The sequence below is a fragment of the Balaenoptera ricei genome, chromosome 6 (genome assembly GCF_028023285.1).
Source record: "Balaenoptera ricei isolate mBalRic1 chromosome 6, mBalRic1.hap2, whole genome shotgun sequence".
In the NCBI taxonomy this organism is placed as follows: domain Eukaryota; kingdom Metazoa; phylum Chordata; class Mammalia; order Artiodactyla; family Balaenopteridae; genus Balaenoptera; species Balaenoptera ricei.
This window is the reverse complement of record NC_082644.1, coordinates 9422110-9438704: the sequence shown is the minus strand read 5'-3', so window position 1 is coordinate 9438704 and position 16595 is coordinate 9422110. Positions and strand designations below refer to the sequence as shown.

Genomic DNA, 16595 nt, shown 5'->3' with positions numbered 1-16595 from the left:
TCCAGAATATATAAAGAACTCAAAATTCAATAATAAGAGGCAATACAATTTAAAAATGGGAAAAAATTGAACACTTTACCGGAGAAGGTGTACAAATGGCAAATTATCACATGAAAAGATGCTCAACATTATTAGACATTAAGAAGTTCAAATTAAAACCACAATAAGATACCATTACACATATTTTGACAATGGCTAAAATTAAAAGTACTGACCATGACAAGTGTTTGTGTAGATATGACAACTGAGCTTTCATACATTGCTGGTAGGTAATGTAAACTGTTACAAACACTTTGGGAAAAGTTTGGCAGTTTCTTAAAAAGGTAAACATAAATGTACCAGCCATTCCACTCCCAGGTATTTATCCAGGAGAAATGAAAGCATATGTGCATACAAAAACCTGTACATGAATAATCACAGTAGCTTTATTTTAATAGCAAGAGGCTGCAAAGAACCCAAATATCCATCACCAGGTCAGTGAATAAACAAATTTGGCACATCCAATCAGTGGAACACTGCTCAGCAATAAAAGGAAGCAACTGTTGCTACATACAACAGCATGGTTGAGTTACCAAAAATGAGTACACGCGACGTGATTCCAATTGTGTAAAACTGTAGAAAAATACAGATGACAGAATGAAGATCAGTGTTTGCCTGGGGCTTTAGGATGGGGGCTGGGAGTGGTGAGAAGGGGAGATTTAAAAGGGGTATGAGGAAATTTTGTAAGTGTTCATTATCTTGATTGTGGTGATGGTTTCATGGCGTATACACGTGTCAAAACCGATCAAATTATACAGTTTAAATATATACCATTTATGGTTTGTCAATTATACCTTAATAAAACTGGTTTTAAAAGGATCTAACCCAAATCCTTACTGATGCTGAACTGAGGCCAGAGAGGTTAAGAGGCATGGATTCTAGATGGATCCATGTTCATCCTAGTGATCACAGCTTGCCTCTCTGCATTCATATCTGTTTGTTGATACATTCTAGACATTTCCTGAGACTGAGATCAGGCTCAGTGGTCTGTGTTTTAGCTGAATCTCTAGCAAGGTTCCTGAACTCAGCTAGATGCTTAGTAGCTCATTTCTTGACAGGAATTTTTATATTCTTAAGTAGTATGTTGAAAACTTCTCCTGCTTGAATTTCTGCATTAGAAGTCACAAGGGGATGGGGGAGATATGTTTACTGAGCTCCTATGTAAGATACCTAGCAAACCTGTGAGGTACGTATCACCATCCCCACTTTTCCAAATGAGGACACTGAAGCTTAGACGGGTCTAGTACCTTGGCTGAGGTTACACAGCAAACGCAGAGATGGAATTAGAATCCAGAACCATCTCATGGCAAAACTCATGCCAGTTTCCCTGCTTCATGCAGCAGACCATAATCAGGATCCATTTTTTCCTGGCGACTGGCTGTAGAAGAGAAGAATATAGATTCATCCTGGTGGGAGTCACCCGGTCTCTGTAGCCAACATGGATAGTCCTCTAATGAGATTGCTCCTTTGAAGTTCCCTAACACAGAGTCAGTAATTTCAGACCATTAGGAATATGTCCTTCCTTGCCCTGATGTTCATTATCAGCTGGTGACTCCTGAAATTTCTTAATTACCTCACAACAGCTCACAGTGTGAACTTCCCTTTAAAATTTCCATGTGCAGGCCTATTTCTCATCTCTCTAGTCTGAATATATAAAACAGGACTAGTACCCAAAGATGAGCCAAAGTTTAGAGGGCCACTGAGCAGGTGAGAACTCATCCATCTTTTCGCTTCATTATAGGTTAAGCATTTCTCTGTTTTCCAGCATTTTCTCTGGCTCCACTGAGAGGGAAATCTTAGAGGAGTCTCATGATGGTTTGTCCCTTTCAAATCTTATTTGGAGAAGGTGGATGGAGAAATCTCAAACAGTTGGTGGATGCCAAGAGGGCAGTTCTTTTCAAGAATGCCCCAAAGCCCAGTCCTTATTAATCAGTTTAGAGAGTGTTATGGAAGAATTTTAAGCACAAGATGTTGTTTCTGAGCTGGTTATTCTCTTTTCACCCCCTACAGCAAGTCTATTGCTTACTTTCCTGGGATGTGAAGACAGCCAAATAACATCAATAATTTATCCTCCTAGTTTTTCCAAAGCCAAGTGGAAGGCACAGTGAACTTTGCAACACATATTGAATCAATGTGAAAGAGAGCTCTGGATTCGTGATGATTATGCTCACCCAGGGTTCCATGGAATTCTGTGGCTCCCTTGAAACTGATCTTTCCATACGTCCCTGGTCCCCCGTGTGTCCTGTCAAGACACCCATGCGGCCTCGTGCTTAACCGACTGGCTTCATTCCCTTCCAGGACAATTGGCAGAACCCAGGCTCATCTCCTCACAGCCCTCAGCATAGACCAAGCTTCTTCTTATTTCTGGGTCTTGGGCTGGGATGCTCCACTCCCCACCAGATGCACCGCACACGCACACTTTGTTCCGTTGTCTTCGATTGTTTTGCTGTAACTTCTTGTGCATCAGTCTTGAAAAGAGAAAGAGCTTCCGTGTCAGGTAGATCTAGGTTTAACTCATAAGATGGCATTCACCGTACTAGGATGGGGACCTAGTTGAAAAATGGGACCGTCTTATTTCTGAATCCCAGTATCTAGTACCTTGCCTTATTCAGGGAAAGACGGATGAATGAGTGGAAGGAAGAAAAGAAGGCAGGAAGTCAGAAAGAAGGGCTTTAAAAACTTCATTTTTCAATAATTTTTAATTGTTTTTGTTTCTTTCTACCACCCACTCTGCAAGTCTTTCTTTCCCCCTTTTTAGTAATCCAGTGGGTGTGAGCTTGAGAGATACAAGATAATGTTAACAAGCTTGATTTTCCTCAAACTTCAGATCAGAGACCAAGCGTGAAGACATTGCATTTGAAAGCGCTTCATGGGTAGGAGCAGGGGAGGGAGAATTCACTCAAAGAATTCTTCCCCTTTCTTGGGTTTGTTTTCCATGGAAATGAAGAACTGGGATGGACATGAGCAGAGTTAAAATTTAACTAGGAAGGTAATTCTGTTAAAAAAAAATGTAATAAACTAAAAGTTTAGTTAAAAACTGAACAGTACATTTCTACACACATAAAATGAATTCTGACCCTCTCTTTGGATTGTTTATCTGTGAGACCCCTGCTGTGTGAGTATCTGAGAAATTAATATAAATAACGCTTTTCTGGGGGAAAAGGGTCACTCCTAAAGTATCTTGTGTGACGTCATTCGTTATTTTTATTTCAAACTAGTTGTTCTGAACTATTCTAAGATTTTGAAAAGTTGTAAAAATGAAAGTATTTAACCCCTACATAATTTTTTATAGTCAACAAAGCACTTTACAGATTCCATCTCATTTGCTCCTCAAACAAACCTATAGCTTAGGCCCATATAATCCTTGTTCTACAGAAGAGGTTTGAAGCTCAGAAAGATTAGGAAATTTGCATAAAACATGTCAGTGGCAGAGTCCGACTTAAAAACAAGCTCTTGCAGCTCTAAGTCCTAGGCTTCTGACAAGAGATTTAGTAAACAGGTTTTCCTCACATGTGAATTACTGTTTTGCGTTCATTATGTAAACCAATAGAGGTTGAAAGAAATGGTGAAAAGTTTAATGATGCTAAACATCTATAAATGCAATGTATTAAAAATAATGAGAAGAGAAAAGCCCTAGTTCTATAGGTTTCTCAGTCTTTTGAGCTTCAAATCGTATTTCCCAGTGAACCATCTGCTTTCAAATTTGAAGCTTCTATCCACTTAATAAGCCCCTTCATTAGTGAACCGAAAGGTACATGCATTGGAATTAACCAAATACGCACACGTGTACGTGGATATAGATGTATGGTTTTGACTTAAGATATTATACCTTCTCCTCAGGATGAACTGTGATGGAAAAATGCAATCAAAATAACGTTATCCTTGAGTAGACCAGAGAGTTAATGCCTAGTCCAGTGTCACTCAAGACTCAAAGAAATCCAAACACAGGCTTTCATATTTTCTCTCCATCCCCTAGTGTATCTCTTTAACACTTTCTTGTCTTCCTTCCTGGCCAGTCAGGGGTTTAGCCAGAGTGACCAGGAAGAGAGGGTATTGTTTCTGACATGAAGAACTTTTAGTTTTATTAGAACATCCAAGAAGGGATGTGATTAGAAGGTTGAAGCTGTAAATTCAAAACTGAGAGACTTCTGCCCACAGATGTGACTGTTAACTGTGTGAATAGCTCCCATCTTTCCAATGGACGGTTAGTTTGGGTTCGTACAGTGGGAGAGGTGCAGTGAGTCTGGGGTAGGGCTGTGGGTAATGCCCACGAAGTTACTCGTCTTTAAAGCTGTCCACAGTGTGTTGGGGACAGCCCAGACCTGCACAGGAAGACAGCGACAACAGTGGGAGGAGCCACATCAGGATTACAGTGTTCCAGTGAACAGGCGATCAAGTTAGAATGTAGGATCGAGGGATCATGGCTTCAGGGAAGGGCCCATAGATCCCCATCCCCGATTACAGTAGTAGTATGAACTCTAATTGTATAAATAATGCATGGATTATTTTTTTATAGAAATTCATTACCTTATATACTTGCCCAGCATGACAGCCATGTGCATCTTTTCTGCCCAACCACACAATTTTGTGAAGTCTTCCAGATGTTTCTACCCCTTAGGTTGTCATGTCACTGCAAGAGCAGCTCTAAAAAATCGATGTAAACTTAAGGGTTTCATTGTGTAATCCTTATACCGGATGCTTCGTGAAAATATGATCTGTGAAAGGGCCCACTGTTAAACCATATCCTTGGAGTGATTCTTAATTATTCCCACTCTGTTTTCTAAAAAGCCAATTTTTATCTGTAAGCAACAATTTTCCATGATCCTATGATAATTCAGAGACCTCCAAGTAAACACACAGATATTATTGTCTTCAGTGTACAAGGTGTATGTAATCTTAGTAAAACTTATTGAAAAATATAAATAAATCATACCTGCAGGTTCTCTTTTACTCACATGCTAATTTCTCTTTTAAAAAAAGAAAACTTAAACAGATTTACACAACTGCACATGGAGACAGTGTTTTTCGGCATCTTGTTCTGAATGGAGAGGGGTCTGACTTTACTGAAAATCAGCCATCCGGCAATATTTTTTCTTCGTGGAGAATGTTTCAGAAGGAACAATGATGCAGCCATCTTGCCATTATGCAAATGGATGTTAGGACAAAAGGATGGGAAGTAGTCACACGGGAAAAGCCCTACTTGTAAGGGAAGGAGGGAAAATTGAAAACAAAGAACATTCTGGAATGTGTATTTTTCCAGTCTCTTACCCTTCACTAGAATGTGAGCTCTGTGAAGGCAGGGTTCTCTTTCATTCATTGCTATATCCTCAGCATCTGAAAAAGTACTCAGCATGTATTAGGTTCTTAATAAATAATATTTATAATAATACATACTGTATACTGTAGATAATACTTACAATATATATTGTACACCATAAGACTACTACTATAATACTTAAATGAATATATAACTTAGAAAGAAATGAAATAGATATCCTGATTTGGTATTAATCGATGCTTATTGGAGGCATGGGCTGGTTTATTTTTATTATATAATATTGAATTAATATTTTGATGTGATTATTGGTATTGGCTCTTTAAGCCGCTTAGTTCCTGGTCCCCATGTGACCTTTGTGCATTGAGGAGAGGAGGGGGCTCTGAAGGTGGGAGAATGGCGTTTCTAGGAAGTCAGCTAAGCTGGGGGCTCGAAAATATGGAACTGTTTGTTTTGGAAAGTTGCATCTTTTACTGGAGGAGTTTGGGGGCACTTGTTAAAACTGAAACTGATGCTTGAATGATGCAGTAAACATGTGTGAAGTTCATTTTACAACAACATGGGGATCTATAGGGGATCTATGGCAGGCCTGTGGCTGTTTAACTTGGGGACTCTATCATTCAGTTAGAAATTGACCAGCATCTACACTTCAGCTGCTGTGACTGGGTGGAAAGTACGCTGGGCTGATTTTAAGTGCTAGGTTTTTCTTTGATTAGGTGCATGACCTTAGGCAAACTCTTTAAACTCACTGAGCATCAGTCACTTTGTCATTTATTAGGCATCTCCTGTGTGCGAAGCACTAGGCCAGGCACTTCCACGTATATTATTCCATTTCCTTATCTGCCAGTCGAGGGACGGTAACACCTGCCACACAGAATGTCTCATTAGGATCCAAGGAGACAGTGTGTATCACAGTGCTTTGCAAGCGATACATGGTTATGGCTTAAATATCTGCATAGAAAAATGCATATTTGCAGAGCATCTACTGCGATGCAAGGCCTGTGATAAATTTACCTTAAGTTCAAAGATATTTGTTACAATTAAAATAGGCAGGGGCTTCCCTGGTGGCACAGTGGTTGAGAGTCTGCCTGCTAATGCAGGGGACACGGGTTCGAGCCCTGGTCTGGGAAGATCCCACATGCCTCAGAGCAACTAGGCCCGTGAGCCACAACTACTGAGCCTGCGCGTCTGGAGCCTGTGCTCCGCAACAAGAGAGGCCGCGACAGTGAGAGGCCCGCGCACCACGATGAAGAGTGGCCCCCGCTTGCCGCAACTAGAGAAAGCCCTCGCACAGAGACAAAGACCCAACACAGCCAAAAATAAATAAATAAATTTTAAAAAGGTAGCAACAATTAAGACAGAGAAATAGGGGTAGATATAAACTGAATAATTTTTTTAAAAAAGTTAAAAAAAAATAGGCAAAGCAAAACCAGGTACGTTGCATGCTTGTTTAAGGAGAGTGGTGTCAGGATGCAGTTAAAACAAGCACTTAGCAGGACATGAGTCATGGAGAATGTGTGGCACTGGCCTCGTTGCCCAGGCCACCCCAGTAATCCTCTGCTTTCTGCTTTCCCAGGCTTGCGCCAAGGCAACGACCATGGCTCTCAGTACCGCTCTGCCATCTACCCGACCTCTGCTGAGCACATGGAGACATCCCTGAGGTCCAAAGAGGACTACCAGAAGGTAGGGTCCCCTCTCTCTCCCGGACCCCACCTGTGGAGGGAGAGTCTGGTTCTTGGCACCTGGCACTGTGTTCTGTTTTCACATGTTTTGGAAATTTCTGTCAGCCTGTTGGAATAGAGCCTTTCTGCTCCATAGAAGAATAGGCCCTTATGCCATTTCTCTTTAAAGTCAGCTCCTCCAGATGAATATACAGCTTAACATATAATCTCTCTTGCTCTCTGAGTCTCTCTCTTTTTTTTTCTCTGCCTGTCTTAATCTGCTCAGGCTGCCATAACAAAGTACTACAGACTGGGGCGGCGGGGCGGGGAGGCTTAAACAACGGAAATCTATTGTCTCACAGTTGAGGAGGCTGGGAGTTTAAAATCACGGTGTTGGCAGGGCTGGATCCTTTGGAGGCTGTGAGGGCAGGATCTGCTCCAGGCCTCTCTCCTGGGCTTTTAGACGGCCGTCTTCTCCCTGTGTCTTCACATCATCTGCCTTCTAGGTGTGCCTGTTTCTGTGTCCAAATGAACACCTTTATGACAACTCCAGTCATATTAGATTGGGGCCTTACCTAATGACCATGTTTAACTTGATTATCTCTGTTAAAGACCCTATCTCTGGGAGGGAGGGAGACGCAAGAGGGAGGAGATATGGGGATATACGTATATGTATAGCTGATTCACTTTGTTATACAGCAGAAACTAACACACCATTGTAAAGCAATTATACTCCAATAAAGATGTTAAAAAAAAAAAAAACCAAACCCTATCTCCAGATAAGTTCACATTCTGAGTTCCTGGTAGTTGGAATTCCAACATCTTTTTGGGGACACAGAATTCAACCCATAGTGCTCTCTCTCTTGCTTGTAACAGTAGATTGAATTATAATAAAAATACTTCTCAGAAATATAGACATTACATCATCAAATAATTATTTTTCACCATTAACTTGTATTACATTTAAAAAATCTCCTCTGATAGAGATTTAGTTCTTTTAAAAATAACTTGAGTTGCTTTAAATTTTAGAACTTAGTGATAATGTTTAAATTTTAATTATCTTTATATTTTCTAGAGAGTTGGATCCACATTTAACAGTAGAGCCAGGAGCTATGGTAATGCTGATCTATTTTAGAATTATGTAAAAAGTCTGCTACGCAGCCTTTCTCAGGAATGTGTGGGTTCTCCACCTATCCCCGTGGTGGCAGAGGTGGTAGTGAGGAGGGGGCAGGGACAAGAGTACATCTATTGAGAAAAAGGAGCAGGACATGCAACTCATGGTCAGTTCAACTCCAAAAAGCAGAGAGGGCTAACGGAGATGCTGATAGGACCCCATTTATTCCTTAGCACGTCCCCTCCCTCCCTCCAAGGCTGTGAAGACTGCTTGGATGATAATAGTAGGCAGCCTCGAGGATGGCCCTCAGTGGTTGCTGCCCACGTGGAATCCCCTATCCCTGAGTGTGGACTGGATTTAATGACTCCCTCTGAATGAATGACAGAAGCAATGGGATGTTACCTTTGTGATGAGTTCATTACGAGATTGTGGCTTCCATCCTGGGGGCCCTTTCTGTCTCACTGCCTCTTGGATCACTTGCCCTGGGGGAAGCCAGCTGTCATGTTGTGGGGCAGCCCTGTGTAAAGGCATACATGGCAAAGGGACCAAGGCCTCCAAGAGCCACATGCGTGAGCTTGGAAGCCCCTCAACCCCAGTCAAACCTTTAGTTGATACTGCAGCCCCAGTTTGATAATTTGCTCACATTGGACCTCAAGCCAGAGGCACCCAGCTGAACCGTGCTGCAGCAACTGCAAGAAAATAAACGTTTTGAGCTCATTTAAGCCTGTTTGTATTTCCATTCTAAAAAGCTTTTAAGTATAAATTATCCTTTCTCAGATCTCTTTTTATGATGACTTTTCTTTTTTTAAGTTTTTTAAATTAAAAAAATGTTTCCATTATAGTTTATCACAGGATATTGAATATAGTTCCCTGTGCTATGTAATAGGACTTTGTTGTTTATCCAGTCTATATATAATAGTTCGCATCTGCTAGTCCCAAACTCCCAATCCATCCTTCCCCCACCCCCCCGTCTCCCTTGGCAACCACAAGCCTGTTCTCTATGTCTGTGAGTCTGTATCTATTTCATAGATAAATTCATTTGTGCTATATTTGAGATTCCACATGTAACTGATATCTTATGGTATTTGCCTTTCTCTTTCTGACTTACTTCGCTTAGTATGATAATCTCTAGGTCCATCCATGTAGCTGCAAATGGCATTATTTCATTCTTTTTTTATGGCTGAGGAGTATTCCTTTGTATATATGTACCACATCTTCTTTATCCATTCCTCTGTCAATGGACATTTAGGTTGTTTCCAGGTCTTGGCTATTGTAAATAGTGCTGCTGTGAACATGGGGGTGCATGTATATGATGACTTTTCTTTCTCTTTTTTTTTTTTTGAATTTTATTTATTTATTTTTTATGCAGCAGGTTCTTATTCGTTATCACTTTTATACATATTAGTGTATATTTGTCAATCCCAATCTCCCAGTTTATCCCACCACCACCCCTCCCCCATGATGACTTTTCTGAGAATGGTAGGCTTACCTGGGCATGGGTGCTGGCACTTCAGCTTGTGACCTCCAGCCTTGAATTGCCTCAACTGGTATGTCAGCTGCATAAGTTTTTATCAGATGCCTGACACTTAGAAAGCCATGTATCATATTTACCTCAGGCAGACACATAAGGATGAGAGACCTCTGTCACAGAACTCTAGGCCAGAAGTGATGGGAACTTTGTCTAGGATGGTGGAAGTATGAATGGAATGAAGGAATATTTAGGAAGGAGAACTAATAGAACTTGGGCCTGGATTGGAAGTGGAGACTAGATGAGGGGGAGGAGTCCAGGGTGACTTAGGTTTCTGGCTAGTGATGTTTTATATGAAGGTTTGGAGGAGCAGAGGCAGGTTTGTGGGGAGGGTGAGTTAAGTTTGGAAGGGTGGTGTTTAAGGTACCCCTGATATGTGCATCCACGTGGCTATTAGGAGGAGACGTGGGCTGTTCCCACCTTGCAGGGAGGGTTGTTGTGACTATTAACTGGGTTAATGCTTGTAAAGCACAGGGCGTAGCACATAGTAAGTGCTCAACAAATGGTAGCCGTTATTGCTATTGGGATTATCAACTTATATTTGGTAAATGAAGCCTTAGTTGCTGAAACGATCACTTAGAAAAATGATAAGTGATGAGAAGAGGAGGCTTAGGACCTGAGGAACACCAGCATTGGAGAGATGGGTAGGGAAGTGCCTACACCAGACAAGATGCTGTGGCAGGCTCCAAAGAGAACTGGCCCCATGCAAAACCTGAAAAGTTAGTTCTGTTTGATTTAATCTCTTTATATTTAATTATAAAGGCTGTGTTAGTAAGTAATAGTAAAAGTTACATATGATTAATGCTATATATCGATTTCCTAATGTAATGATTTACAGTCTCTTAAGGTACAAACAGTATAATACTTAGAGACTCTGGAAGGATATTAATTTCCCTGCAGAATATCTCAAAATGAGTTGATATTCTGGTGTTCACAATGAAAATTTTAAGTTCACAAGGTCAGTGCCTTCCACGTGATGATGAAGAGGCTAACTTACACCTAATTTTCTGGTTTCTACCCCAATATAGTTTCTTATCCTGAGCTTTGAGTGGAACCCGCATTGGTCTTTGATAACAGATACACATATGAAGTAAAATTTAGATATTAAATATCATTTGTTTTCATAATTTCTCCATTATTTTTGTAGATTTGGGGAATGTTAATCTTATATTCTAGACAGTTGTTCTAACCTAGTGCTTTTTGGGTGCTCTGTACCTAAGCATATGGGAATTAAATACATTCCTGCGTATACACGTATACGTATTTTTTGCTTGACTTCTAAAGGTAGGGTCTATTTTTAAAATAAAGATTGGGGCTTTCTTGTGCCCCCAGCATCCAGATATCCATTGTTATTAACATAATCACATAGAACTGCTTTATCACCAACTCAGAGAACAAATACTGTCACGACTCTTTTATACATAAATAAAAACTGGCCCTGGATTCCACTGATAGGTGAGTAGAAAGTCCAGTATTTCTCTCCTGGCAAACTGACTAAAACCCATAGTCTTGACTCTAGACCAGAGCCTCCGTACAGCTCTCTACCCAATGGCAGTGGTCTCTCCTGCAGCGTCCGGCAGGAGCCACTAGCCACATAGGGATGTTGAGCACTTGAAATGTGGCTCATGCAACTGAAGAACCGAACGTTTTATTTCTTTTAACTGATTTAATTGTGTATTCACATAGCCACATGAGGCCAGCGGCAGCCTGATGCGACAGCACAGCAGTGTAAGGGGTGGGGCGGTGTGTGTGTTGCAGGGGGCGGGGCGTCAGTCTGACTCCCGGGCTGGCAGACCCAGGGTTACAAGCCCTCTGCTCCTGGGCTGGCTCATTGCGAGAGCTCAGGGCTGCTCGGCCGTCGGAGGTGCCGCCTCAGGAACTGCTCTCTCCTCTCCTCTCTGGAGAGGCACAGCATGAGGGTCAAGCGCTCTTCCTCCAGCCACCGCTGGACAGAGCTGAGGACTGAGAGCCATGGCCCTGGGGACCCGTGGCTGAGCTCTGTCAAGTGCAGAGATCTCTTCCTCTCCTGACACAGCCAGTGCCCAAGGGTCCCCACCCGGAAGCTCCAGGTCAGGATTTATCCTTCTGTCCCACCTTGAGCAGTGAGAACTACTGTCCTTTGCCCCCTTTCCCTATCTATGCCATGAGGGGTCAAGCCATTTTCCTTTTCAGGAACCAAAGAACAAGGTGTCTCATGGTGTCACCTACCTTGTTGAGCACTGGCACACAGGTGACCCCTGTGATTTTTGTCTTAGTCTGGGTCCTGTAGGAAGGAGAGCCCGTGAAAAAGGCTTGTATGTGAGGACTTTACTGGCTGCCACGGAGCAGGAGTGAGGGGCAGGGGAGTGGAAGAGAAGAGGAAAGAGAAGCAATGTAAGCTGGCCGCTGCCCTCGGTGATGGGGTGTCTGGTCCTTATGAAATGACGGGTCCTTCCCGGGGAAGAAGGGAAGCATCTGTCCGTTGGATGCCACCCCCCCGTGGGTTCACTCCGCACTTCTGGGCTGCACACCTGTGGGCTCAGGATACTGTGTCCCCGGGGCAGGAGGCAAGAGGCACATGGCACGGGTGTGAGTGAGACCCTGCATGAGGCTCCTCAGAGTCCGTGCAGAGCTGGCCGCTGCAGCAGGGACTGCAGGAGAGAAAGGCGAGGCCGAGGGGATCTGAGCTGGTGCACGAGAGGCGGCTGATGCGACGACGTACAAAGGGTCCTTCACCCACCCCTGCCCGGCCCACGCCAGCCAAGTGACTACAGTGTCTCCAGGATGATTTACTATGATTTAGTGACTTTCTGGCTCCTCTGTTAGAGCAGAGAATGAAAAACACGAGTCTAATTTTAGCAGGCATCCTGCTACAATCGTGGAATTACATAATATACAGTTATGTATGTATAGAGTTGATATATCTATATGTACATATAATAATGACGTTGATGATAATAGAACAGCAACAGTACTGAGTACTTACTACATGCTAATTACTGTTTTAAGTACTTTATACAAATGGAGCCATTTCTATATCTCTGACTATATGTATCAGTATACATACATAGATATAATGGATATGTTTAGATATAGGTGTGAATATATCTCTCTGTATCTTTATGTAAAATCGTATGCATTCATGTATTTCTTGTTTCTAGTTTTGAATCTTGTATCAATTTCTAACTGTCCATGCAATTGTTATAATTGATAAATACATACCAAAAGAAGAAAAAGAAATCAGCAATTCTCAGTGCTGGTGGGAGGCAGTGTAATTAGCTTTTACACCATAAAGAAGTTGATCTGTCCTTTGACATTTACCTTAAAGAGTAACGTGGTTTTTACTAGGTCACTCACTAAGTAGGGAAAGAGTCTCAGATTGATATCTATCACAAGTTGCCTTCACAGGTGAGTGAAGGAGAGGAAGAAGTTGGGAGGTGACTCCTAGAATTGGCTTCCTGGGTTTTCTCTCCAGGATAACCTTGAACAGATTCCTGAAGCAACAGGGGTCTTTAATCTGGGAGAGTCATTCTTAACAATACTGGATGAGGGTCTAGGACTCCGTAATCTACCTCATTGCAAACATTCGGGTTAAACCTCGGGGAGGTTCTGCAGATGGCTTTCCATCGTTTTATATGTACTGTTTTCTCTGGTAAGAGTTGGCATTTCTGGCGCTGTCACCACATCCTGGGAATTCATCTTGTTTGAGCCCTGGCGGGACCCCTCTGTACTAACTATAACACTGACTGAAGTTACTAATTTAATAGTCTTCACTGGTTTGCCCCCAGTGACCCCCTAGTAACCAGCTTCTTCAGCAACTTCTTTATGCCACGTGAAGTTGAGAGTGACAGTATTACTTACCACGGAACAGCCATTTGAACATAAAATTAGCTGATTTTATCACAGGGACCAATTGTTGAGCTAATTAGATGTGCGGTACTGCTGATGAGCCAGAAACCCGAAGTGATTTTCCATCTAAACTGTGGTTTTCTGCAGAGTTGGCTGGGTTGTAGATACCAGGCTCACCAACAACCCTAGGAAAGGAAGAAAGGCTGAAGAAGTTTGCTAATTTTCATTCAGATTAGAGGAGGCTGGAGAATCTTATAGAGGAGGATCAGAGTGAAACTTCAACTTCACGCTGGGTTCCTTGACCTTGAAAGGGTGGGATTCTGTTCACAGAATCTGACAGCTGCTTCACATCTTTGGCGAGCTGCAGCCTTTGCACAAAATGTGAGGTCTTCTTGCCTTTGGACAAAGACTTCGTAATCTTTTGTTAACAGCATTTTCATATTTTTTCCTCAGAGTTTCACGGTGGAATTCTTTGCTTATGGTATTAATTAGAGGAGACAATTAGATGTATTATTAATTGTCTTTGGATCATGAGATATAGACAGTTTACCTCTCAAGTGAACCTATGATGACATTTTCTAATATTCTAAATTGAATAGTGGCCTGTGGCAGGGAGGGAGGTTGTTCACTTATGATTTTTATGTCCTGAAAATTTGACTCTTCCTCATTTAGGAATTAAATCTTTTGATCACCAATAGATTATGTTACCTGAAATTTGATAGAGAATTAATAAATCTAAAGATTGTTCTGGCCACATGGCCTACTTCCTTCCCAACTCCTCAAAGCTTCATGAACAGGAAGCACAAGCTTTCCTCTGGATAACCTCTTTGGGTGAATGTTAAATTACCCACCATGTGTCAGATATAAATCAGTGCCCTAACATCTGCCTCTGTCTCTCAGCACCCCACCTATCCATCCATCCATCCATATCTTCAGCATAGCTATAGTCTCTATTTGCCATATTTCAATTATCTAGCAATCTGTCACTGTACTCTATACAGTGTCATTTTTTTTAAAAAGTACCCAAGTGAAAGATAAAAAACAATATGCAATGATTGGATTACAACAAGTATTTTTTAGAATTGCTTCAGCTTTGATTATTTACTTTGATTAGTGGCTGCCGACATTCCATGGCATTCGCCACGTCCTTTCAGTCTCTGTCTAGGTGGCCACATTGCCTCCTTCCCTTCTATGTATCTAATCTCCCTCTGCCTCTCTCTTACAAGGACCCATGTGATTACATTTAGGGCCCACTGGATAATCCAAGATAATCTCCCCATCTCAAGGCCCTTAATTTAATCACAGCCATACAAAGTAACGTTCGCATGTTCCAGGAATCAGGGCACCAGGGGGCACCATTATTCAGCCTACCACAGTCTGCGGATCTGGTTTCCATCCTACCACGGCACTGTCACATGTCCAACCTCAAATAGGCTGAAACTGGGAGCTCTTCTTTCCTGGGCTGCTCACCCAGTGGGTGCCCATCTGGCTTCCTCTGGACTCCAGGGCCATCCACAGAACACGCTCAGTATCCCAGAGAGGACAGGGCTTGCTCTCCTCTCTCTTGGGGTCTGTATCTAGTTTTGAAGGGAGGTACAAATTTTCGTAAGCTTATCCCCCTTTCAAACATCTCTACCTTCAAAAAAGATCCACCTTCATCCCCATCCTGCTTACCAAAATAAAGTAGCGTACTAAAAATAACAGCAGGAAAAAACCCCTAAGAGCTAGATTTGGGGGAGAAAATTATGCGTGTGAGTGAGTAATCAAAATAATGTTTGAGTGGCTGGGGAGGGTGTTCTGGTACTCTCCTGGTGACTTACTACCCGTGGATCCCTGACTTCCACTTCCGGTCTTCATTTTTAAATTACCTGCGTGTGGATAGCAAAATTTCCTCGTAGGCTTGTTATAAGAATTAAATAATATTTTCTATATATGTAAAATACCTCTTGTTATGGACCGAAAAAATATATATATACCTACTATAGCTAGCCTGTAGTATCCACCCAATATGCATTAATCGAAGCTGAGCCCCTTCAGTCTTCCAATCAAGAAAGTAGTTCTAATTATGCCAACTCAACTGAGAGAAATTAAATATAATTGATAAATATCCAGTTATGCTATAATCATCATAATATAACTGGACCTGATAATTCCCTACCAGGAGGTACAGATCGTTTGTGTTTCCTTGTAAGCATCTGTAGGCTGAAAATTTGAAAATTGGTCCTTCCTTCCTTACCTTCCCCCCATCTTCCTCAGTAAATTAATACATTAATTACCTTATCAAATATTAATTGTGTACTAATTAGCTGCCAGACTCGCATTATAGTTGTTTCAAACACAGCTATCTGAAGAAGGATCTCATGAAGTTTCTTGTAATAAACTGTGCTACACATGGTCACAAAAGCCCATTTGTCACAAATGCTCTTTCCTGTAGACCATTTGCTGGGAACTATCCTGACATTAAGTGGGCTGTTTGGGGGCTCCTGGTCATCCTTGTTTCCCCCAAGACCTGGTTCTGTGCTTGGCACCTAGCAGATTGTCAGCAAATATTTGTTGACCCAAACGAAAAAGATGTAGCAGAATAAAGAAGCCCACTGTTACCCCTTGTTACAGACTGGATATTTGTGTCCTCCCAAAATTCATATGTTGAAGCCCTAACTCTCAGTGTGATGGCATTAGGAGCTGGGGCCTTTGGGAGGTGTTTAGGGTTAGATGAGGTTATGAGGGTGGAGCCCCCATGATGGGATTAGTGTCCTTGTAAGAAGAGACACCAGAACCCACTCCCCCCCCTCCCCCCTCTCTCCCTCTCTCCCTCTCTCCCCCCAACGAGCACACAGAGAAGACATCACATGAGCACACAGTGAGATGGTGGCCGTCATGAAAAGAGTCCTCACAATGAAACCTACCCTGCTGGCACCTCCCTGCCTCCAGAACTGTGAGAAATAATTGTCTTTTGTTTAAAGCCACCCAGTCTGTGGTACTTTGTTATGGCAGCCCGTGCTGACTAAGATACCAGGGAGGGGTGGGGAGAACCATAGCCGTGTGTGAGAGCACCTGGGGCCCTGCTCTGCCCTTACTGACCCTGACCTTGCACAAGTCTTTACAGCTCTACTTTCCTGTGTATAAAATGGGGAACATAAGAACAACAAA

At 42.2% G+C, this 16595-nt stretch overlaps 1 protein-coding gene across 1 annotated transcript in view; it reads left to right on the top strand.

The window, feature by feature from the left end:
• Nucleotides 1-16595, top strand: part of MSRA (methionine sulfoxide reductase A) — a 375450-nt gene that overhangs the window by 270944 nt on the left and 87911 nt on the right. Inside the window, exon 5 of the mRNA XM_059926804.1 lies at nucleotides 6891-6997. Coding sequence (XP_059782787.1) covers nucleotides 6891-6997 — 107 coding nt within the window. The remainder of the gene's footprint in view (nucleotides 1-6890; nucleotides 6998-16595) is intronic.